This window comes from Paramisgurnus dabryanus, chromosome 22 (genome assembly GCF_030506205.2).
Source record: "Paramisgurnus dabryanus chromosome 22, PD_genome_1.1, whole genome shotgun sequence".
Taxonomy (NCBI): Eukaryota; Metazoa; Chordata; class Actinopteri; order Cypriniformes; family Cobitidae; genus Paramisgurnus; species Paramisgurnus dabryanus.
Window position 1 is genome coordinate 11,237,629 of NC_133358.1, and position 24,874 is coordinate 11,262,502.

At 35.9% G+C, this 24,874-nt stretch overlaps 1 protein-coding gene across 3 annotated transcripts in view; it reads left to right on the forward strand.

The window, feature by feature from the left end:
- Positions 1-24,874, forward strand: part of pard3aa (par-3 family cell polarity regulator alpha, a) — a 556,247-nt gene that overhangs the window by 68,530 nt on the left and 462,843 nt on the right. For all 3 annotated transcript variants that reach the window (XM_073813113.1, XM_065294770.2, XM_073813112.1), the window contains exon 2: positions 10,794-10,895. In XM_073813113.1, coding sequence (XP_073669214.1) covers positions 10,794-10,895 — 102 coding nt within the window. The remainder of the gene's footprint in view (positions 1-10,793; positions 10,896-24,874) is intronic.

Genomic DNA, 24,874 nt, shown 5'->3' on the forward strand with positions numbered 1-24,874 from the left:
TCAGTTTTTTTTAAGCATTAGTTAAAAATGTTTCTTATCTCACCATATCCACAGGTACAGAGTCATCATGTACAATAAATCTGTGAGGTAGCATTTAAAAAAACTTTTAAAAACAGATGCATTTGTTTAAAGCAAAGCATTTATTTACCTACCAGGCTACAGGTGAAGCAGCTCTTTGTGCCTTCTAACGTCTCATAATCGTTCCTCATTTATGTCCAAGAGACTCAATAATAATCTTTTACGTTCAATTCTTTAATCTTTCATATTTAAAAGCGTTTTTGTGCTGCTGCGCATTCATATATGTGTTAAGCAAACCCGCGTTGTCGTCCCATTTAGGCGCATATTACTAATGCGCTTTTTAAATGGGTGATTCTCACGAAAACTTGGTTTTAAAAATGTCAAGCATGAAAATGTAAAAATTGCTTAAATTTACTTTTTTTCCCACCAGAGATTGAAAAACAAAGTCTGGAGTAAATGGGAACATTAATTTAAACACTTTTACTTATCATTTAACACTTTTTGTAACATAATTTAAAAAATTAGTCCTAAAAAATCTCATTACCGCAACAGTCAGAAAACATCAACACTGACATATTTTCAAAATGACATGACAAACCTGAAAGAACATAATTTGGAGATTCTATACATGCATTTAAAATCAAAGTATTATGCTTCTATTAATTAAATTTACATTTAATAAGCATCTGTTGCGGTAATGATAATCAAAATGTTGTTTAAGCATTCTGACAAGACAATATTTCAAATTAACTGTAAAAAAAATGATCTTACCTGGTAGCCATCTTGAAGTAACTGGTCCATGTGCTTGGTCACTCAAAATCAAACTTTATTAAAATTCTGCATGTGTGCATAAACTGTTCTCAAAAAGTGTTGCGGAGGATGAGAACATCAGGCATGGACACATCATTTTCCTAATTTTTCTTCATTATTATTATACAATGAATATTCAGTAAATATTTTTTCTGTCATCTAAAGTAGTCTAGCAAAACATCCATTTAATTTTTTTCTAAATATTTTTGTGTTAATTTGATTAAATTACAACATAACGCATGTTCAAACACAGCCGGACACATTGCGGTAATGAGAATTTCAGCAGAACATGAGATAAAATTGACAAATTATAAATTCTTATGTTGAAATCACACATTGTGCAAGGTAGAACACAGTATTGTGTTAATTCTGATGCTTTTTAATATTACTATATTACACATTTTATAGCTAAAATCATTAGTGCCGTGGTGTTTCAATGGTTTCGTGAGAATCACCCAAATAACAAAAAAACATATTGCGGCATTGACTTTAGAGCAGGGGTTTGTTGGTGTAGTCTATTTTATTTGCCTCAAAATAGCAACGCGCCAACAATGCGCCTGAACACACCTCGTTTTCAGACCAGAAAGCCCATGTGCGCAAAAGGGGGCGCAAATGCATTTGCTATTTAAACAACGTGCGCTAAACGTGAAAATTATAATTGCGCAGGGTGGAAACTAGCAAAAGACACTTGCGTCGTGTAAGATAGAGCCCAAAATATATGTTGATTTGATATGATTGCTATACTGTTTACCACAAGTAATTGTTTTTGCCAATACTGTAAATGCCAAATTGTATTAAAAGCATGATAATTTGCATTAATGGTTAAAACATTACATTAGAGTTTTTAAAAGGTAAATTGTTTACCCACTTTCTCAATGTAAAAATAAGGCGCTGAGACATTCTCCACATTACGAAATGACTTTCTGTTAATTCGTTGGAAATATTGTGTAAAACACTATACAAATATACTTCTCCTAAATGGCTTTTTAGTATTTCACTCTTTTCAGTATTTGTTGTGGACACGACAAAAACGCCTGATGATCCATGTTGTAGGGATTTTCCAAACAGTATCCTTCTGTGTGCCTGAAAGAAAGCAAAGAAATCCGACTTTTGTGCAACTGAGGTCAATTTATGTTATCATGTTTTACATTTTACAAACACTTCACTGTCACTATTGTACTATTTTACCCAGTCAGATCAAACGTGCAGCTCTGAATAAGTACAGTATATTAAATAAAAGGCAATATTTACACAGGCAGGGTAATACATGCACTCTTCCCAGATAAAGCATCTTTATCTACTGGCTCTTGGTTGCTCACAATAGCTCTTTTATACAGTATGTGTGCTTTGAAAGTGTCATGACATGTTGCCCCAACCTCTTTGATATTACTGAAGAACAGCCTGTGGTTAATTCTGGAAGGGTTTGTATAGATCACCTCAAATTAGTTTTCTTAGAGACTGTCTTTATTGTATCGTTCACTTCCTTTGCGTTTCCTTGTAAAGGTTGCCGGCAACAATGGGGTTACTGTCTGTGAAGGTGATATGTGGTCTGGTTAGTTTATACTGATGATTGCTTCGAGCTATTCAGATTCCTCTGAGAAAAGTGAAATGGAGGGAATTATAGTTTACAAATATACAGTATTTTTGTACTAGTTTCCCAGTTTTTAAAACCATATTATTTACTTAAGCATAATATTTATAAAATGTAACAATCTTGCGTTAAGGGTTTTCACTAAATTGGACTGAAATACAGTAGATGTGTCCTTGAATGTGTTGGGCTCAAGCCATGATGCTCAATTTGTTCAGTGCCGTGACTCCGACCTAGTTGTGTTATTTCATAGAGAAATAAATGATGTGTTGACAATGGTTTCCCTGTCCGCATTGATCTCACACCATACAGGAGTGTTATCTCCATCCATCATCAATTCTCAGACGCGGTGACCCTTTTCTTAGGACACGTGAGGGACTGATGAAAGATATGTTGTGGAGGTTATACCAGACAAAGGACACTTGTTTAGTCTGTGTGTGTGTGTTAGTTGAATTGAATGTACGGTAGTAGTGCATTATATTGTGGTACTTGGTAGGTAAAATAACACATGATAGCACATTAGTTTTGCATTAAAGTGTTTTGTATCTAAACGACTGATGATTTGGCTAAGTATGAATTTCCACTTGTCATTTTCTTAAGTTAATTTGAAATAATGTGAATACTTCAATACAAGCCACGTCCTGCTACAGGAAGTTCACGTCTAGGCCTACTTGTAGATTCCAAATAAATTTTGTTATCTTTGCATTAATAACTCATCGTTTTTTCCCCTTGCATAATGGCGGCAAACCCCACAGGTCATTGTGTCACATATGAGTTTCATATACAGGAAACTCAGTATACCATTATGGTAAAACACAAGTCATTAGATTAATCATGATTTTGTTTCTCATAAAGGCACAATGGACTAGCCAAAATTGTCTTTAGTTTGGTGGTTGACCACTGTCAGGTTTGGCTACATTGTATGACTGCAATGACCACATAATGTGGAAATGAAAGGTTTTCATTTGTATTTCTTAAAAAAATGTTTATACTAAAAGTAGCATATGCTACCTGTAATGCATTTTTGAACCCATGACCCTGGGATTTGAGTTAAAACAGACGTTTTGCATGTTTAAAGGTGTGTATATTTGTGTGCGATCATGACACATTTTCTTATAGTAAAGTACAAATGTTTTTCTCGAGAATCTTGCACCATCTGTCTTACCGTCATGCTTAATATTTCATTTTTCAAATTACTCCCTATTCCCTATTTCTTCTTCATTATTTGCAGACATTCCTAAATCACACAAAAAAGGCCTGAACTGTCCCCGCTAGCACCCTGCTTCATAAATAATTACTGCACAAACTCATCCTTTTAAAGATGAGAACAAATCTTTTCTTCATTTCCATCTTTTGCCAATTATGGGATCACAAATCCGCATGTTAGTTGCTAAGTTTTTCAACCTCTTTGAATGTGGAAGGGCAAAACGCTGGCCAGCAGCGGTGCATGTCTTAGCACTGAATTTGTTCAGATATTTGCTGAGTCCTGTTTTGGGTTTGTGGCCAGATAATGTCTGCCAGAGTAATACTGTTAAGACTTGGATGAACTTGTTGACATTTACCAAGAATATTTTCACATTGGGTTTATTTTGATTAGATTTTTTCCTGGTGCATTTGTTTAAATTTAAATATATGTATATATTATGTTTTAATACATTTTATGAACTGTTATTATAATGACACATTGTTTTATACATCGACAGAGATCAAATACAGCGTCACAATATTTGTCCAAAACAAATTACCCAAAAGAACCAAACTAGGAAACAAATGGAATACATAAAAGGTGGAATAGTCTATGAAAACACAGCTAAAGTCATTTTTTTGTGATTTACTATTTTCTAAGTGTTCATACAACAAACACCGCAGCACATTGCAGTTCGGGCGGCCCGCCTAAGTTGGGAAACCCTACTATGGAAGAAAAATAATGACAAAAGTTTTTGAATTAAAATAGCCTGTTGAATTGTACCACCTCAAAAAAAATGCATTGTATTAACCGTACTTGAATTTTAATGCATTGTATTTTTATGTTTTTGAATTAAAACAGCCTGTTGAAATGTACTACCTGAAAAAAAAATGCATTGTATTAACCGTGCTTGAATTTTAATGCATTGTATTTTTAGGTTTTGCATTTTTAAGGGCTGAAATTCAACATGCGTGTATATTTTCTGTATTAAAAATTCAATAGTCCACATTCACCTTTTAGATTTCACTTTAAAATATTCGGTCTGTTTAAAAATACAACGTAAAATATTCAGCAGGCAATTTTCAGTCCATTTAAATTCGGGTCCAAAAATTCAAGTCCAAAAATTCAGTCGTACAGATTTCAACATTTAAAGTGCGTGTTGCAGGTTAACCACCACTGTCGATTAATGGGTACATAAATCACTCAAGATATGTGTATAATTTTTAAAATGTCTCAAAAATGGTCTTAAAGACCACTTTTTTTACGTTTTTGGTATTAACGGTTATTTTAACACAATTCTGCGATGACGTCACGTTGGGGAGAAGTGGAGAAAGACTCAGCCAGAGCCATAGAGATAGATGAGACATTTATTGCTGTTTAATACATACGTATATAATTTGGAAATCATATATACATCGTAGGAAATATATAATGTGTTATACTGCAAAGTTACCATGCTAATTATTATTTATGATATATGTGGAGATAAATAAAACTTCGCAAATCTGCTGATTTGATCCATTCATGTCCTGACCACCAGGCTAGAGATTTTTAAACATCCTTAATCCACACTTACTTGTCTATCAAATAATATCTCAAATATATTGTTTTGTGAAATAAAAGGATGCTTTGTTATATTGTTTATGTGATTATAACGAATCACACGATCATTTTATACGCAGCAGCAGTCAGCAGCAGCACACTCGGATCCGACCGCATACATACTGTAATAAACAGGCGTTCGGTGGCTTTTTACATCACGACAGACTATGCCATTTGAGGAGGAACCGCTCATTGATCACCGTATTTTTATAAATCCTGTACATGTTTGGACCTGCCGAACAGGTTGAGCACTTTCATATACTTTGTTGAGCAGAGAGGCTGCACTTTGACCAGCGGGCTGCGGGAACCGGCGCACATCACGCCGCCAGACGGTGTTGTTAACTCGAAACGTATAACTATTATCAGATCGACCCACCGGGAAAGTCCCGACTCTCTCGATTGCCATTTCGCTACTGGCTGTAAGTAAGTGAGTGCGTTTGGGTCGCTGGTCCCCGCGAACAGATGTGACGTGCTTCACTCACCTTCCAGGATTAGAGACATGCTGCCAAAACCGTTTGTGCTGAAGATCGCATAAAAGTTACACCCACTTCAGGCAGGATCATGGACCCCCTCAAGCCAGCATGAACGAGTATGTTAATTGTTTGTTTACTTTCTACACGAAGAAATGCTAACGTTATGCTATCTGGCTGTCTGCCTATCTCTCTATACTAGCCTATCCATCTGTCTGTCTATCTATCTGTCTATCTATCTGTCTGTCTGTCTGTCTGTCTGTCTGTCTGTCTGTCTGTCTGTCTGTCTGTCTGTCTATCTATCTATCTATCTATCTATCTATCTATCTATCTATCTATCTATCTATCTATCTATCTATCTATCTATGTAAATAATCTGCGCTATCAGAACTGTACTTTACTCGTCTTTCTAAAGTCATTCTCAATGCTCTCAAGGCTGCTTTGGTAAATTCTCTCCCCAGCGTGACGTCATACAGTGCGTTGTGGGGGAAAGGAGAATCATTGCAAACCGCTGTACTTTTTCATACTTTTTCGGGTTTTGTGATACTCAACAACATAAAATACAATGGATAACAGTTTAAATGTTTATTATTAACAAGCAAATTGCACAAATTCGTTGAAAAATTTTACCTGCAAAACGCCCTTTAACATCCGGGAACCGCAGGAAAAGCAGTAGAGTCCCGAGTATAAACTCATCTGCTGTTAATCGATCTGACCAGCAGGTGGTGCACGTGTTCGCCAAGACTTTGTACATGTAAGATGATTTATCCACTGCAGAAGTGATGAATGTTGGCTTTTATGTTCAGTTTTAGTAAAACAACTGTAATACACTCATACAGAGAGTGTATTGTTTGGTTATGTTATTGACAGGATACTAAACGGTTTTTAAATGCCATATAAATTAAATAGGGCCTTTCTGCCTGCTATTGGCTTCGTTTCTCAAAAGCTAAGTTGATTGTAGATTTTATTGGTGGCAATCTACCATCTTCTTATGCCTACGAGAAACGAACACGGTTTTGTAATTCGTCACCAAAGTTTATAAACCATACTCAGATTATTAAACTGTTCAATTTACAAATAGTGCGCGCGGATTAATAAACCATACGCACAATTAAACAATCAGTGCTCTCAGATTTGCAATCCGTATCCACAAATTCATAAACAATTAATAAACAGTGCACACGCTTTCGCAATGGTTTTGCAAACTGAGTCCACTAACCCAGAGGTCCCCAACCACCGGGTCGTGGACAAGTTGCCACCGGTCGCAAGAACATCCTGAAAAAATGTGTATAATAGCTACGTTATAGTTTAATCAGGTGTTTTGTCCTTTACGAGCCAACTTCAAATAACATATCAATCCACTTCTATACAGGGTCGCGCTCCCTCTTTTTCTTTGTCTCTCTCTCTCTCTCTCTCTCTCTCTCTCTCAGCGCATCAGCGATCACATTGCTGTCATTAGAGTTCAAGCATACAGTACTTCTAAAACACAATCGATCAAAGAATTGCAAAGGTATGACTTTATGAATAAAAAGACGTTCATTTGATATCGCAAATGAAACTAATTGCAGGCTTTTGAAAAACTTTTGATAAAAATTATTGATATACTTTAAATTGTAATGCAACATGACATTAATTAAGCCTTTTTGGTAAAAAAAAATATTGGGCTGTCATAGCCTACAAAAAAAGAACCTGCACACCGTGACAAGAAATATAAATGAACAAAAAAAAAAAACTAATACTTTTTAAAATAGCATATTAAAACTGTTTAAATAAATTAAGCTACTAAATGCTTAAAATGAAGCTTCTAACATCATATTCTCTTCATGCAAATCACTAAAAATATATTTTCGTTCTCACATATTTAATTTAACTTACTAAATAAAGAAAGAAAAAGGGAATTGCTAGAATAATGTTAGACTTTGAGGTTAAACGAAATGACAAATAAATAAACATTTAATATACTTTTTGATGAGCATAAGAGCAAGCGGGTAACCTACTCGTGAAGAGCGGAGCCGAGGAGCGCGCATATCAGACGTGAACACGAAAGGAGTAATGGGTTGATGGGCGCGGAGGCACGGGACTCGCGTTTATGCCTTTTAATGTTTGACACATGACTGTTAAGTTTCCTCTCAAACCTACATTAAAAGTAAAAATATTATTACTGCAGTAAAAGAGTTTAAGTATAATTAATTAAGAGTTTAAGGGTAATTTTTTAGTTTTTCAAAAGCCTGCAATTAGTTTCATTTGCGATATCAAATGAACGTCTTCATTTATTCATAAAGTCATACCTTTGCAATTCTTTGATCGATTGTGTTTTAGAAGTACTGTATGCTTGAACTTGAAGAATTGCAAAGGTATGACTTTATGAATAAATGAAGACGTTTCATTTTTTTTCAGGTAGTACAATTCAACAGGCTGTTTTAATTCAAAAACATAAAAATACAATGCATTAAAATTCAAGTACGGTTAATACAATGCATTTTTTTTCAGGTAGTACAATTCAACAGGCTATTTTAATTCAAAAACTTTAGTCATTATTTTACATTGCACAAAAGGCCGTCAAGTGCATCTCGGAAAATAACGCTCCTTTAAGATAATGTAATTAATAGTGGGAAATAATCAGTTTTTACCATTTTTGCGGCATCTATCATCGTTCGCCAGACTTTCTACAACATCTGCTTTAGTTTGTGGTTTTTAACACTTTAGTTTCACTTCATCACGCAGCTATTCCCATTAGAGGTATCTGTTAAAAACATGTAATTCATTAATAATCTAGTATGTGTTCATTTTCTGTCATAGTTTCTTCAAAATTAAGTTTTATTTGAGTGTTTTAAATAAAAAAATAATAATTTTCATCATGACACATACGTCCCGCCCTTTGATTGCCACGCCCCCGGCCCCGCCCAACCCTTCCACCTTAACTAACAAAATTTTCTGCGAGAAACCTTGATACACTGTTCGCTTTAGATAAAAGCATCTGCCATATGCATTAAAAGTTACATACAATCATCCATCATAATGCACATCCTGTAAAAATATAACCTTGAATTCTTTAATATTGACTCTTTAATATTGAAATCAATGTGAGACCAATCTTTGATGGTAGTAATCTCATAACGACAGTATAGATTATATGACTTTAGTCTGGATTTCACAGACTTGGGCACAAGTAATAATATTAAATGTATGAAAAACGTTTGTATATATCTGTAAAAACAGCAAATACACCAAACTGTTTTGTTTTTGTGCATGCAAGTTTATTTGTCGTTACTTATAAATCAACATGAGTATACAATGAGAAGACACATGAAGATAACATAGGCAGGAAAGGTTTACATTCCATCACTGTTTGACCCCAATTTTCCCCATGTTCATCTTCATCACGAGTTCAGTTTGAAGCTCATCCAGAGTCTGTAGATGCAAAGCTGACTGTGGGATTTTCCAGCTGTGCTAAATTATGAGATTATTGTGGTTCACATGAGCCGAGTTCATCTAGGACACACAGTTTCAAGCCCATAAAATATCAAAATCACTGGCTATAGGTGTGTTTATTGATGTCATTTGGATGCATTACAATCCAGATTAGTTTCAATAAGATTTAAGCGTGCTCCATATAAATTGTCACACTGAAGACTTTTGTTATGACTATCTAAAAGCCAGGTATTTAATTTATGTATTTAGCATTTCATACTGTCTCAACTTTATTTCATACCTACCTACTCATTTCGTACCTATACCCAGCAAGCATTTTAAGGCATTGGATGCTCTTAACAGATTAAATACATATACATTATACACTCACCTAAAGGATTATTAGGGACACCGTACTAATACTATGTTTAACCCCCTTCCGCCTTCAAAACTGCCTTAATTCTATGTGGCATTAATTCAAAAAGGTGCTGAAAGCATTCTTTAGAAATGTTGGCCCATATTGATAGGATAGCATCTTGCAGTTAATGGAGATTTGTGGGATGCACATCCAGGCCATGAAGCTCCCGTTCCACCACATCCCAAAGATGCTCTATTGGGTTGAGATCTGGTGACTGTGGGGTCCATTTTAGTACAGTGAACTCATTGTCAAGTTCAAGATACCAATTTGAAATGATTCGAGCTTTGTGACATGGTGCATTATCCTGCTGGAAGTAGCCATCAGAGGATGGGTACATGGTGGTCATAAAGGGATGGACATGGTCAGAAACAATGCTCTGGTAGGCCGTGGCATTTAAACAATGCCCAATTGGCACAAAGGGGCCTAAAGTGTGCCAAGAAAACATCCCCCACACCATTACACCACCACCACCAGCCTGCACGGTGGTAACAACGCATGATGGATCCATGTTCTCATTCTGTTTACACCAAATTCTGACTTTACCATCTGAATGTCTCATCAGAAATTGAGACTCATCAGACCAGGAAACATTTTTCCAGTCTTCAAACTGTCCAATTTTGGTGAGCTCGTGCAAATTGTAGCCTCTTTTCCTATTTGTAGTGGAGATGAGTGGTATCCGGTGGGGTCTTCTGCTGTTGTAGCCCATCTGCCTCAAGGTTGTGCGTGTTGTTGCTTCACAAATGCTTTGCTGCATACCTCGGTTGTAACGAGTGGTTATTTCAGTCAAAGTTGCTCTTCTATCAGCTTGAATCAGTCGGCCCATTCTCCTCTGACCTCTAGCATCAACAAGGCATTTTCACACACAGGACTGCCGCATACTGGATGTTTTTCCCTTTTCACATCCTTCTTTGTAAACCCTTTGTAAACCCCTTTGTAAAAATACTCAGACCAGCCCTTTTGGGAACAACAACCATGCCACGCTCAAAATTGCTTAAATCACCTTTCTTTCCCATTCTGACATTCAGTTTGAAGTTCAGGAGATTTTCTTGACCAGGACCACACACCCCTTAATGCATTGAAGCAACTGCCATGTGATTGGTTGATTAGATAATTGCATTAATGAGAAATTGAACAGGTGTTCCTAATAATCCTTTAGGTGAGTGTAATTGTGTAATATGAATAAGTCTGGTCTCAACTGGTGTAAGACAGTTTGGCATGACGATCAAAATTCAAAGGTGTCAATACAGAAACATAAATCATTGCAACTCTCTTTCCTTGTTCCTCTCTTAGGACCCGGGATACTGGATACAAGTTCATCGGTTAGAACATGGAGATGGGGGCATTTTGGACTTGGATGATGTGCTTTGTGATGTGGCGGATGACAAAGACAGGGTGAGTAATTGGTTGTGTTTTAGGAGAGATGCTGATCTCTACTGTCATATGTGTGAATACTTTCACAAATCTTTTTTTGCACTTTATATTATGCTGTGCACAGTTTGCATATTATGTGAATTCATTATATACCTGAATGTCTCTGATAATGGCTGGGTTATTTTTAAGAAAGCAGAGGTCCATTTCGCTGTTGGGCGTAGTTGTTAATATTGGGTATTGTATCTGGATGTGTTATGACATCATTGCGCAAACCTTGGAAACAGCTGGGAACGTCAAGCATGCTATCATCGTTATTTTCATTACCTCTACCTCTAATTTTCCTTCATGAAAGTGTGAGTACAGTATGCCAGTAATTTCTGTGGGTAATGTTTTTAACAATGTCACTGGTTTCAGACCACCTCATGTTTAATAAATTTACTAGACCTTCGATAGCTGCATTGCATAAGGAAGAAGTGCCAGGAAAAGCATCAGGATGCTGTAATGGCAATGGAATTTTGGAAGTTCATCCCTCTTGGAGTCATTGCTCTCGTACGACCCCAACTAGAGATTGGTGATTAATGCCTAATCTCAGCTCAACATTAAAGATTCGTCCCTGTGGTGTGTTTGTGGTTGTTGTTTGTTCATTAGCGTCTGTGCTAATGTTGTCAAGCTCTGATAAATGATGTTTAGCCAGCATGATAATGGGCCCGTCCGCTCCTGCTGGGCATTGGTAACATCACATTGGCTAAAGAAGCATTTGTTCCAGGGGATTTATAATTGTCCTCTCCGCATGAGCGCAACTGTTGGACTCGAATTGGCTCAATTAGTCAACAGTTCATTGTGAATAGACTTGCGGTTTAAACATCTGTTCAAATTCATATTTTGCAAGTTTAAAGTCCCATATTATGCAAAATGCACTTTTACAAGGTGGTTGGACGTAATTGTGTGTTGGCAGTGTGTGAACACAGCACCTACCTGTATATAATGAAAACATTTTCACCCTTATTAAACAACAGCAGCATCATTAGACATTTTGATTTTCTTGTTTATGTGATGTCACACAAACAAAGCCACACCCATGGCAACTGACTGACTGGTTAAAGTTCCCCAAAAGCTTTTTAAATATGTTTGTTAGCACATTGTAGTGCTAATGTGGCTAAATGTACTATTGTCTCATACTGTATTCATATGAATCAAATCTATTTTATCTGAAATTGGCAGATAATTAGTGTAGTTGGTGCATTTCCAAAAGGCAAGGTTTTATCATGGCAACATGTTAACCAAGGCGTGGTTATTTTGTTGGTCCAAGCTATATTGTGATGTCTTATATGTGACCCTGCACCACAAAAAGGGTAAATTTTTTTAAACCATAATTTATAATAAGCTTTTAAATTAAGCTTTTCATTGATGTATGGTTCTTTAGTATAGGACAATATTCGGAAATACAATTATTTGAAAATCCTGAATCTGAGACGTCAAAATATTGAGAAAATTGACTTTAAAGTTGTCCAAATGAAGTCCTAACACATTACTAATTATGAATACATTTTTGTGTAATATTAATTGTAGGAAATTTGCTAAATATCTTAATGGTTCATGATCTTTACTTAATATCCTGATGGGTTTTTTTTTGCATAAAAATCGATTTTTTGACCCATACAATTAGGGCTGCCTAACAATTATTTTATATAAAAGTTTTTGTTTACATATTAAATGTGTGTTTAATGTGTATAATAATTATGTATATATAAATGCAAACACATGCATGTATTTATTTAAAACATATTTGCATGTGTATATACATTTTTAATATTTACATATAATTTATATTATATATAAATATTTATTATATCAATATTTTCTCCTTATTTATTATTATTCATGCATGTGTATGTATTTATGTATACATTATATATGTTGATGTAAACAAAAACTTTTTTCTACAGGAATAATCACGAATATGTGGTCCAGGGTCACATATATAAACAAAACAATTTTTTACCGCCAGCTGACCTGTTCAGTATCTGACTGTTCAGTATGTGCTGTTTGCATCTGGAGAATCAAGCAAGCGTACAGGTGCGTGTGTGATGTGTTTTATCTTGGGAGTGGTAAGCTTTTTATTCAGTGGGTACCATGGTAACATCTCATCCAGGATTTGCCAGCAGTCAAGCATCTACATATCTGCTCTAGTGAGAGATGGAAAGTCAAGCAACACCTTCCCCTGTGTTCTCACCCTCCTTTTATCCATATTTTCCTCTACCCATCTCCCCATTTTCGTCTGTTTTTTTCTCTTTTGGATAGTCTTTGTGCATTATGTCAGTTCGACAAAAACAAATTTTCATCTGTCCTTGCATTATATTCTTGAGTTTTTTTTTAACATTGCACAATTTCTTTTTGTTGTTTCTTAACCCCATCTAGATTTGTTGTTTTTGGATCTTCTGGTTATATCACCTGCATACTTACAGTACATAAGCACAACATAAGTGGCTATGTGTCTTTATGTTTTTATATTTATTTTTTTCCTTATACAGAATGCAATTGGCCTTATAGTTGAATGAACAATAGAGAATCTAGTTAAATCTGTTGCCATTTCGTCACTTGAACTACTTCAACAATATGTATTATGCTACCTTAACCCTTGTGCATTGTTCAAATTTACTACCCTTTCGTGTTGTTAGTGGATGAAAACATCCACTAAATTCAACGGCTATAAAAATTTATCGGATGAATATTTTTTCCAATTTTTTTTACATAAATCTGTTAATCAACCTCAGTACTGATCAAAACTACCAAATCTTCACAAAAATTCAATGATTTTAACTCTTTAATTGCCAAGTTTATAAGTGGTGTAACTGATTTGGGGAAAAAACACACACAAAATGACTGATTTTCAATATAAAATGTGATTGTAAACTGGATTTTTTTAAACCTTTTTCACAGTCTTGGGCATGCCAAAGATTGGTAAAAACATTGGCTTTGAAGCATTTTTAGTTTTTGTGTAGCATCAGTTTACATTTTTTTCTCCCTCATTTATTGTTAGTGGCTGTTTTTGCCCCATTGACTTCCATTATAACCAAATTTTTTGATTGCAGAGCTATGACACCTTTTTATCATGCATTTTTGAATGTTGGTGTTTTTTCCTTTTGCTAAGAGGTCAAATTAGTCATTTTTACTGTTGATCACCATGTGGCACTATTAACCCTTTAGTAGCCCTGTGCAAAAACAAAGCTTAATTTCTGGCTTGTACATTGTGTTTTATGGAGTATAACTCCATAATAAAAGCATATTTGTGTGTGTGTGTGTGTGCGTGTGTGCGTGCGTGTGTGTGTGCGCGTATGTGTGCGTGTTTGTGTGTGTGTGTGCGTGCGTGCGTGCGTATGTGTGCGTATGTGTGTGTATGTGCATGAAAAAAAGATATTCTGTAAAAATCTTCTCTGCATTAGACATTAGATTTATGAACATCATTATTATGAACACATAAGTGTTTAGTCATTCCAACAGGACTTGCAGCATATCACTTGGTGCTCTCTGCAAGTTTGTCTGGAGGGACAGCAACTCATGCACGAGGGAGGTGAAAAGCTGTTTAGGAGAAGGCTTTCCTAGAAGACCTGGGAAAATCTCTGCTGCAATATTGAGGAGAGAGCATCACCCTCGCACACCAGTTGCTACTGCACTGGTGAGAGAGATTGAGTCTCCTGCAGCTGTCTCTCCAGACACAAATCCACAGACACCATCAGGAACCAGCAGCTCAGGAGTGAAGAGGGGAACATGCAATTGGTGCAAAGAACAAACATGTCAGCACTTGCATCTGTTGTGGTGGACAAACTTGCAGAGAGCATCAAGTGATATGCTGCAAGTCCTGCTGGAAATACTGAACACACCCCCGGCACACATACACACTAAAAGTTAGTTTGATTGTTTAGTTCTCCATCCATCCTCTACTCTTGCTTCATTGTTCAATTTATTTGAAGTTGTTTTTGTGTTCATAATAAATGATGTTCATAAATCCGATGCAGAGAAGATTTTTACAGAAAATTTCCCTAACCCCAACCATCACAAAAACCCTTCTCCTACTTCACATTTTCAGGAAACATCATTTTGTTTGATTTATAAACTTGTTTCCTCATGGGGACATCAAAATGTCCCCACAAGGTCACAAAGACACTGGTATTCCTATCTTTGTGGGGACAATTGGTCCCCACAACGTGATAATTACCAGGTACACACACACACACACGCACACGCACAATAATATGCTTTTATTATGGAGTTATACTCCATATAACTCAATGTACAAGTCAGAAATTAAGCTTTGTTTTTGCACAGGGCTACTAAAGGGTTAATAGTGCCACATGGTGATCAACAGTAAAAATTACAAATTTGACCTCTTAGCAAAAGGAAAAAAATCCAACATTCAAAAATGCATGATAAAAAGGTGTCATAGCTCTGCAATCAAAAAATGTGGTTATAATGGAAGTCAATGGGGCAAAAACAGCCAATAACAATAAATGAGGGAGAAAAAAATTAAAACTGATGCTACACAAAAACTAAAAATGTTTCAAAGCCAATGTTTTTACCAATCTTAGACATGTTCAAGACTCTGAAAAAGGTAAACAAAAATCCAGTTTACAATCACTTTTTATATTGAAAATCTGTCATTTTGTGTGTGTTTTTTCCCCAAATCAGTGACACACCTTATAAACTTGGCAATTAAAGGGTTAAAATCATGGAATTTTTGTGAAGATTTGGTAGTTTTGATCAGTACTGAGGTTGATTAACAGATTTATGAAAAAAAATTTGGAAAAAATATTCATCTGATAAATTTTTACAGCCGTTGAATTTAGTGGATGTTTTCATCCACTAACAACACGAAAGGGTAGTAAATTTGGCCACGGTATATCGTTGAGTTTTTAAAAAATTTCAAAGCATTTTCTTAAAATATATGTAAATATAAGATTTGTCACCAAAAATCATTCAATTTGCTAAAACAGAGAGAAAGTTACGGCCAAATTAAGAGTAAAAAAAACTCTGTAGTGGATGAAAACATCCCCAACAACACATGAGGGTTAAATAGTATTGATGACCTTTTATATTTTACAATTTACAGTAAATAACAGAGCGCATTACAAACCAACAAATGGGGGAAAAAAAGTTTCATCCTATTTATATTTTTTTTGGGGGGGGGGTATTTTTCTTCAAAAATAATTTTTTTTAGCAAAAAAGCTGAAATGATTGCATTTTTGTAAAGGAATTTTGTTAGGGATCAGATTCAGAACGATTATCAAAACATAAAGGCAGTGTAAAATTCATTAAAAATTTTTTTTGCTGTAAATAATAGTTATTTTTATAAATGAGGGAAGTGCACCATCTATTGGATAATCGTGGTATTACAGATAACCATAAAACCTCATCAGTAACACTTTTTTATGCAAATGTTTTCTCTTAAATTACGAGATATCTCGGTGGGGAAAGAGTTAAAAATAAAGAGTACAATGCCAAAAAAGTTACATTCATTGCTGTATCTTAATAACTGGATCCCAGAATTAAACATTTAAAATGTTGCCATGTGAGGGGATCATGTGACAGCAAGATTGGTGTCTAATTAGTATGAAATGTACAAAAACGTGCAGTTCTCATAAAAAAGAAATATTACAAACTGTTATACAGGGAGCGTTTCATCCCTACGCTGTCTCAGACGACAACATGTTTGTCCTGTGGCGGCTACCATATGCGTTTTGAAATTGAGGGGTGAGCTGTTGGTTGCAATTTCACAATCTCACCACTAGATGCTCACCACTAAAATGTACACACACCACTTTTAAAGGGTACTGCCCCAGACATCTTGGCTGCTGGTTTAGTCTACATGCACATGCACCATTTTCAGATCCTATGGAGAATAATATTACCTGGTCTGTAGATAAAACCAGCACTTGTTTAGTTTAATTTCCAGTGAATGTCACCTAAACTTTCTAACATATATCCTATAGTAGTGAGTTTCAGGGACGAGTCCTGTATACATTTTTGCATACTAAGATTTTTTCCATTGTTCTGGTAGCCACAGATTTAAAGGATATCATTATTTTGTGAGAACACAACAAATTACCCATATTTCCAGTTTCAATAACATGACTAACACAAATGCAAAGCGATCCAGCAAGCTGCACCCTTGCTTTAAACGTTTCACAGTTTCATTATTAACTTTCAAATATTTCATTTTGCTGGATAATTATGAAATGAGCTTTGATCTTAAAACAATGTTTCTCTCACATAAGTATAGTTTTAAAGTTTGTCTTTGAAGTTCAGGTTACGTTTGATCTCAAGGAAGCAGTGAAACAGTATCATCATCATCCAAGGCCTCAAACATTTCTCCAAATGTCCTCTTTTTCTCAATGAAGGATGAGATGGCTAACATTGAAATGATTTGTGAAATATTTAGGGGATCTGCTCAAGCCTGAGACTATGAGTTATGGCATATGGCAATGCTCCCTTTGTGGAGGTTTTCTGTTTTTGGATTTTATGGGCTCACACTTTGTTATTCAAGTTGAAGGGTGCTTGAGTCAGTAGTGGGACCTAGAAGGATAAGTGTTTTTCCAGGTGTCTTATCACTGTAAGTCCCTTCAAATTCAAGGCTACTGTATGTCTGGTCTGCTGTATGTCATGCCCTTGGATTCAGGATGCGGCATTCAGTATGAAAATTGTTACATCCGGCTGCTGAAAGGATATTATTGCTCGTTGAGAGCTCGTATAGACTTGCTGGTGACCAAAGATGTCTGGTTAGAAAGCCTAGTCTGGACACCTACTGTATACAGCTTTAAACCACCAGCAATGTTGTTTTAATACAGTTTTGTATTACAGAGTTTTTACTTTTTACAGTACTGATTTATCTGGTTTCTACAACCAATGTGCTATTCTCCAATCTCCAGTTATCCTGGACCAATCTGTGGATGTGCCTTGCTTAAAGTCTCAGTAATTATAGGATCTGTTTTTGTGGGATGAACCTATAACCTTTTGGTTTTATGTCAGAACTACATTACATTTCCCATTTTTGAAGATCCTGAGAGACCCTGAAGGTGTATCGTAAACCATGACATGATTTATTTAAGTAGGACGTGTTGCTAAATCATATAGTTGTTGGTCCTGGACCAAAATACAGAAACCAGATCCCCTAACATTAACCCCCACTTTGTCCCCAAAATCTGATTATATGATAGGAAAGGACCAGAATAAGTCCCATCAGGAATTTGGATGCAATTTCATAGTCTATTACTAAAATGTCTGAATACTCTGTTCAGTGTATTAGTACTTGTTATATTATATATTAGGTTATATATTGTCTTATATTACATGGCTCAATGCAAATAATTTTTTATGGTTCAGGTTTTCACTTGCCCTGCCGAAATTTTCACTGGCCCCAATAAAAAAATGTCAGCGTCACATATTTAAAAATAATAATTGAAAAGTATATAAATTGTATACAAATATAATTGTATACATATACAACAGACATGTTCCAACGAAAAAAGGATTTCAACTTTTCTGTGTTACCTGTAAACTGACAGCAAATTGCGCAAAATATTGCATCATTTCTTTCGTCGTATTTACCCAAGTAAATGTCTGCTTCCAAGATGTTAAATAATATACATTGATAAAAATATATTTTAGTTACTGAGGGTGAAGCACTGGCCCGATCGGGCAAGTGACAATACTTTTTACTGACCCGAACGTCTCTCACGCTTGCCCCGGGCCACCAGGTAGTCCTTTATGTTGAGCCCTAAATTATTATTGGTTTTTGTTTTTATATTTGAAAGTCTCATCCTTTCCTCTTCATATTTGGATAGGCCATTGTTATGATGAGTTTGTTGACAGGTCTAATGTAAAGAAAGTATTTGGGTAAGCAAAGATATACCTGACATGCTGTATATCAGTACAGGGGTTTTCAGAGAACAAAAATAAAAATTAATTTATTACTATTGGTGTTTTTTTATTTATTAGGTTTATCTCTAATTTCTTGTTACAGTAAATACATCCCAAATTGGATAATACTGCTTTGTATCTTTGTAGTGTGTTATTACAGTCCACTTTATTTTACTCACTGGGGTTTAAGGCAGTATTTCCTGTAAAGCTGCTATAAACAAGATTTATTGGCAAAGTTGCTGCCGTACAATTTTTTTTTAAATGAACCTGTAGCATTACTCTAGTTGTAGCCTATTTAATTTCCATCACAAAAGGTTTGTCATATTTTGGAGTCCTTGGCCCTATAAAGTTGCTGTACATGACAAACATTTAGTGCAGTGGCAAGGCCAGAAATTTTACACTGAGTGGACTTTGGTGAAATAGGGTGGACCTCAATGCCTACTCTTAAATTACATCATTTGACAATATAGTAGTGGTTAAACAGATTACATTACATTTTTTACATCATGGATCAAATCAAAATGGATATAAGGAAAATAAAATAAGAACAAATCAATAAATTTTAAGCATATGGAAAAAGGAAAGAAATTAAGTTTATCAGTAGTATTTATGAAAATAAATATAATCAAATGAATACCAACACTGTCATCTTCATTATATAAATTAAATATTTGTAAAGCTAATATTTTTCTATTGCCTTCTGTTGTTTGAGTAACGTCAATTTTTTGAGGGTCCTGCCATCGGATAAGACCGGATAAGCACACTGTCAGAAAAAAAAAGGTTTAAAATTGTACCTTTTCTGTCACTGGGGTGGTACCCTCAAAGGTTCAGTTTTGTACCTTTTATGTGTGTACAACACATTGAAATGTTGTACCTTTTGGGATACAATATTATACCTTAAGGACCAATTGTGTACCTTTTAAGGACCGATTTTGTACCAAAAAAATGTTAGTGGTACAAAACATTTAACTGTACCTTGAAAGCAGTGGTTCTCAAACTGGGGACCGGGGCCCCCAGGAGGGCCGCGAGATGGTGCCAGGGGGGCCCCAGTTTTATGAGATTTTATTAAATACATACATTTTTCATACATTTTGTGTCATTAAACCTAAAAAAAATAAGGCTACTAACCAACAGCACTACTTTGTATACTTTAAATGTTTTGTCTAATTAAAATGTTATGTTTTAGAACAAAATTGTCATAAATTTTCTTTGGAGGGGGGGCATGAAGGAATGCACCATACACAATGGGGGCCGCATGCTGAAAAAGTTTGAGAACCACTGCTTTAAAAGTACAAAATAGGTGCATAATGTAGGGTGACCATACGTGCCATTCTTCCCGGACGCATCCCGTCCAGGATTTCGGTGCGTCTTCCGGAAGTCGTATTTGTTGACCGCATATGCCATTCACTTAAAAACATAAGATATACAATCGTAGTTTCATTCCTTAAAATGTAACGGTTGCTTTTTTGTAATAATAATAATAATACTCCTCTATGACGTATGCGGTCGACAAATACGAGTTCCAAAAGACACACCCGAAATCCTGGACAGGACGGGTCCGGGAAGAATGGCACGTATGGTCACCCTAGCTTAATGTATAGTATTGTACCCAAAAAGGTACAACATTTCAATGTGTTGTATACCCGTAAAAGGTACAAAACTGAACCTTTGAGGGTACCACCCCAGTGACGGAAAAGGTACAATTTTAAAGGCTCTCTAAGCGAATCTGCGAGACGTTAGTTATTGTTGACGTTTGAAACTGTTTTCAAATAGACGGAGCGTAGCTAACTCCTCCCCCTCCCTTCCGTGCTTTCATGAACGCGCCCAACCCCCACCCCCAAATCCTTTTTGTCGTTTATTGGCTGGAATACTTTGTTTTGTTTTGTGATGCTAGGTTTGGCCAGTATGTTGATATTGCCGTTTGTGAAGCCTGGGCTGTCTACAGAGATCGCGTTTTTTTACAGTTTGATCAGCGGACAGGCAGCAAGCAGATAGTGAGGAGATGTTTCCGGTATGTAACAAAAATGTTTTATGGTCTAAAACGCTTCAATTCGCTTAGAGCACCTTTAAACCTTTTTTTCTGACAGTGCACAGATCCATTTACTGTTTGCTTTCACTTTAAGCCATAACTGACTGTTTTTATGAGAATACTTGCCAAGACTGTGGTATTTCAAGATCATTTTGTTGTGTAAAGCACAGAGATTTTGTGTTTGTGTGTTTTCTTGAAATGCGATTATGAGTGTTTGTCCATTTGAATATGTGTGTGCATCTGAATACAGCTCACTTTAACATCTTGAACTCAAATTGTTTAAAATAGCTTAAATGTTAACATTTGCAAGGTTTAGAAACACGTGCAAATGAAAAATTTCTATATAAATAGTTATTTATTTCTGAAAGATGCATATCATTTATGTTTTGTTTTTTTGCTTTAATTTTGTGTCTCTTCTGACTGGGTGGGCCAGCTGTCAATCTGGGTTTACCAGTGCCACCCTCACCCTTATAGCCTCGCCGTTCCTGTAATGTATAAGATTCTCATTACACATCACGTTTTGATTACTAGTAGAATTAAAGGCGCTCTAAGCGAATAATGTGCGACGTCACTTCCTGTTGATGTTTGAACTGTTTTCAAACAGACAGAGCGTAGCTAACTCCTCCCCCTCCCCCTCCCTTCCGTGCTTTCATGAACGCGCCCAACCCCCACCCCCAAATCCTTCTTGCCGTTTATTGGCTGGAATACTTTGTTTTGTTTTGTGCTGGCTAGGTTTGGCCATTTGTTGATATTGCCGTTTGTGAAGCCTGGGCTATCTACAGAGATCGCGTTTTTTTACAGTTTGATCAGCGGACAGGCAGCAAGCAGATAGTGAGGAGATGTTTCCGGTATGTAACAAAAAATGTTTTATGGTCTAAAACGCTTCAATTCGCTTAGAGCACCTTTAAGGGATTTAAAGAAAAAAAAGTTTTTAAAAACTGTTCAGCACCTATGGCTTTGGGATGAAGTATACTGCAATATAAGCAGTGAATGGATTTGTGCATGGATATTTAGTAGGGTTTAGTTTTACATTAGACAATATCTTTGACTCAATCATTTTCTCAGATTCTTTTCTTATTCTGTCAGATCCTACAAGTTATGGTAGAAATTTCATTTGTAGTCCTGATATTCCCTTAGGATTTTTATTGACTAGGCAGCAGTTTGATATTTCTCATTTGAGTGTGTTTACACAGAATTTGAAATCCGGTATTTCTAGTTCTCTACAGCAGTTAGAAGTTTGGATAATTACTCTACATATGCATTTTAATGAACCCACTGTTGGCATATTCTTTACTTGTGGCTGTCTCTTAAAGGAATAGTTCACCAAATATGAAAATTCTCTTATACATTACTCATTCTAATCCGTAAGGATGACTTGGAAATGACATCCAGGTGTGTTTGATAAGGGTTGGAGCCAAGCTTAGCAGATCAGTGGCCCTCCAGGATCAGGAATGCCCACTCTTGCCCTCATGCCATCCCAGTTGTATGACTTCATTTCTTAAGTTAAACAAATAATTGTATATAAAAATGTCATGTTGTCATGGTAAAATTAATATCATGTTAATTCCATATGGGGCCAACATGGCGAACCTCCTATAGCAAAGTGCAGTATCATTTGTGACCCTGGACCAGTCATAGGGGTTTATTTTTTTTTTTTAATTGAGATTTCTACATCATTAAATAAATAATCTTTCCAATGATGTGTGGTTTGTTAGCACAGGGCAATATATGTTAGGGTAGGACAACTATTTGAAAATCTGGAATACTGAGAAAATCGCCTAGGAAAGTTGTCCAAATGAAGTCCTTGGCAACTGCATCCACTTACAAAAATAAAGTTTTGATATTTTTACGGTAAGAAATTTACAAAATGTCTTCATAACAAATCCTTATGATTTTTGACAAATTCAAAAATTTTTCATACAAATTACTAGGGATGCACCGAAATGAAAATTCTTGGCCGAAACTGAAAACCGAAAATGAGGAAACCAAGGCTGAAAAACCGAAAACGAAACACCGAAATAAATTATTATGCCAATTATTAGTACAAATGCATTTATGGCTATCACTGTGTACTTACTTTACTAGGGGTGTGTGACAGATCACAAAACTCACGGTTCAGTTTAATAACAAATAAAGAAATTACAAACATTTATAAAAAAGAACAAAGCTGCACATTAATAAGGGCTAACATTAGGTACAGAAATCGAATTAAATGAGTCATAACACTGTCTTTATTGTATAAATTAAATATATTATTATTTTAAGAGCTATTTGTCTCTTTGTTAGACTTTAGTAGGTTAATTGAGGTTACTGTCTCTTTAAATAAGCAGAGACTGGTTTATGACTGTAATCTATACATACACTTAAGACATAAACAAATGTTTTTATTAGAAAAAGAATACTTTGGAGATAATTTTGTTTATGTGCCCTGTCAATAACAGAAAGATTTTACGTTTGCTTGTTTGCGTCTCACTCGTGTGTGCACTATTGAGGGCACTTAAACGCGCGCACGCACACAGAGAACGAAGGCGAATCCCAAACAGCGCAGCATAAAAACGTTACGTTGTTTTTCATTGCTTTATTCGGCACATGTATGTTAATGGACTATACAGTATGAGACACATTTGCGCGATTGACTCTCTCTAAAGTTTACACATCAAGAGTTCTGATCTTTGAAGGGCGTAGTCACTGTGATGATCACGTCTGGACCGGACACAACTGCAGGTGCCTCTGTGCGTACTTTAGCGCCTTTTTGCGGTTACATACATCCACGCCGCATACATGTTGCTTCAGACAAGCACGTGCAGGTTGCGGTTTCTGTTTGCGTCATCACAACATTTCCGCCATATTGTTTCGGTGATAAAAGTATTTCGGCCAAAAGCCGAAAATGCTCTTTTGGGCCATTTTCGGCCGAAAATTTTCGGTGGCCGAATATTCGGTGCATCCCTACAAATTACTTCTGGCTTTTTCTACAAATATACCCGTGCGACTGAAGACGACTTGATTTTGTGGTCCATGCAGTGTCACATTTGGGTGTGCTATTCCTTTAAAACTTGACATTTATCTAGCTGATTATAATAAAAATGGATGTGGCATTTTGTGATAACTTTTGTTCAAGAATGCAATTGTTGTTTTTTGTCACATGATATGTGCCATAATACCAAATAAAGTCACACGCTGCAGATGGATCCTGCAATAGTGCTGGATGTGTCTATCTCATTCAATTTTCCCATTTCTGCTGAATGCACTCATACCGTGATTCAGTGCCGCATTTGGTGTGAACACAAATAAATGCTGACATAAAAGCATTGCTTCTGTCTTTCAGGACTAAAAATGCCTTTTTCACTTTGAAGTGTTTTCAAGACGCCTGTATTTCTCTGCAAACTGAGGGACGGGCCGCTCATTCATGCACTAATTGTATTAAATCAATCTTTGCTCAGATGAATGAGAGTTTAGCAGGGCAGCGTTTTGTGATTAAGGGCTGTCGGAGACACATGCATTAACATTAAATGGCATGAATTGGTCAGGACTGCGCTGCACTAATGTAACCTGTGTGTTTCTTTTGGAAATATTGACAGTCAGCATACTAACAGTCCTATAATGAGGAAGGATATGGAGATTGGGACTTTTTTTTTAGAAGTGTAACCTTTTTTACACTTGTCCTTTAATATTGTTTTAGAGAAGTGTTCATATCAAGAAATAATCAAAATGACCCCATTCATATATATATAAATTTTAGGCTACATTTACAATGATTCATTATAATGGAATTTTATGGAGGAGGAAACGCTTAATGCAAAATGTTTCACTTTATCCAAGGAATCAGAGCTTGTTCTTTTGGCAGCAATCTAGTGTCTGTTTATGCATTTTTTAAGTAATATCATTGGCTTAATTATAAAAAGGAAGATAATTAATCTCTGTCATTATAGTATATAATGAAAACAGCAACAACACTTGTGTGTGTGTGCATGTGTGCGTGCCTGTGTGTGTGCTGTTGGGTGTGTTGTAAAATTGCAAACAGAGAGAGAGAAAGAGAGAAAGAAAGAAAGAGAGAGAG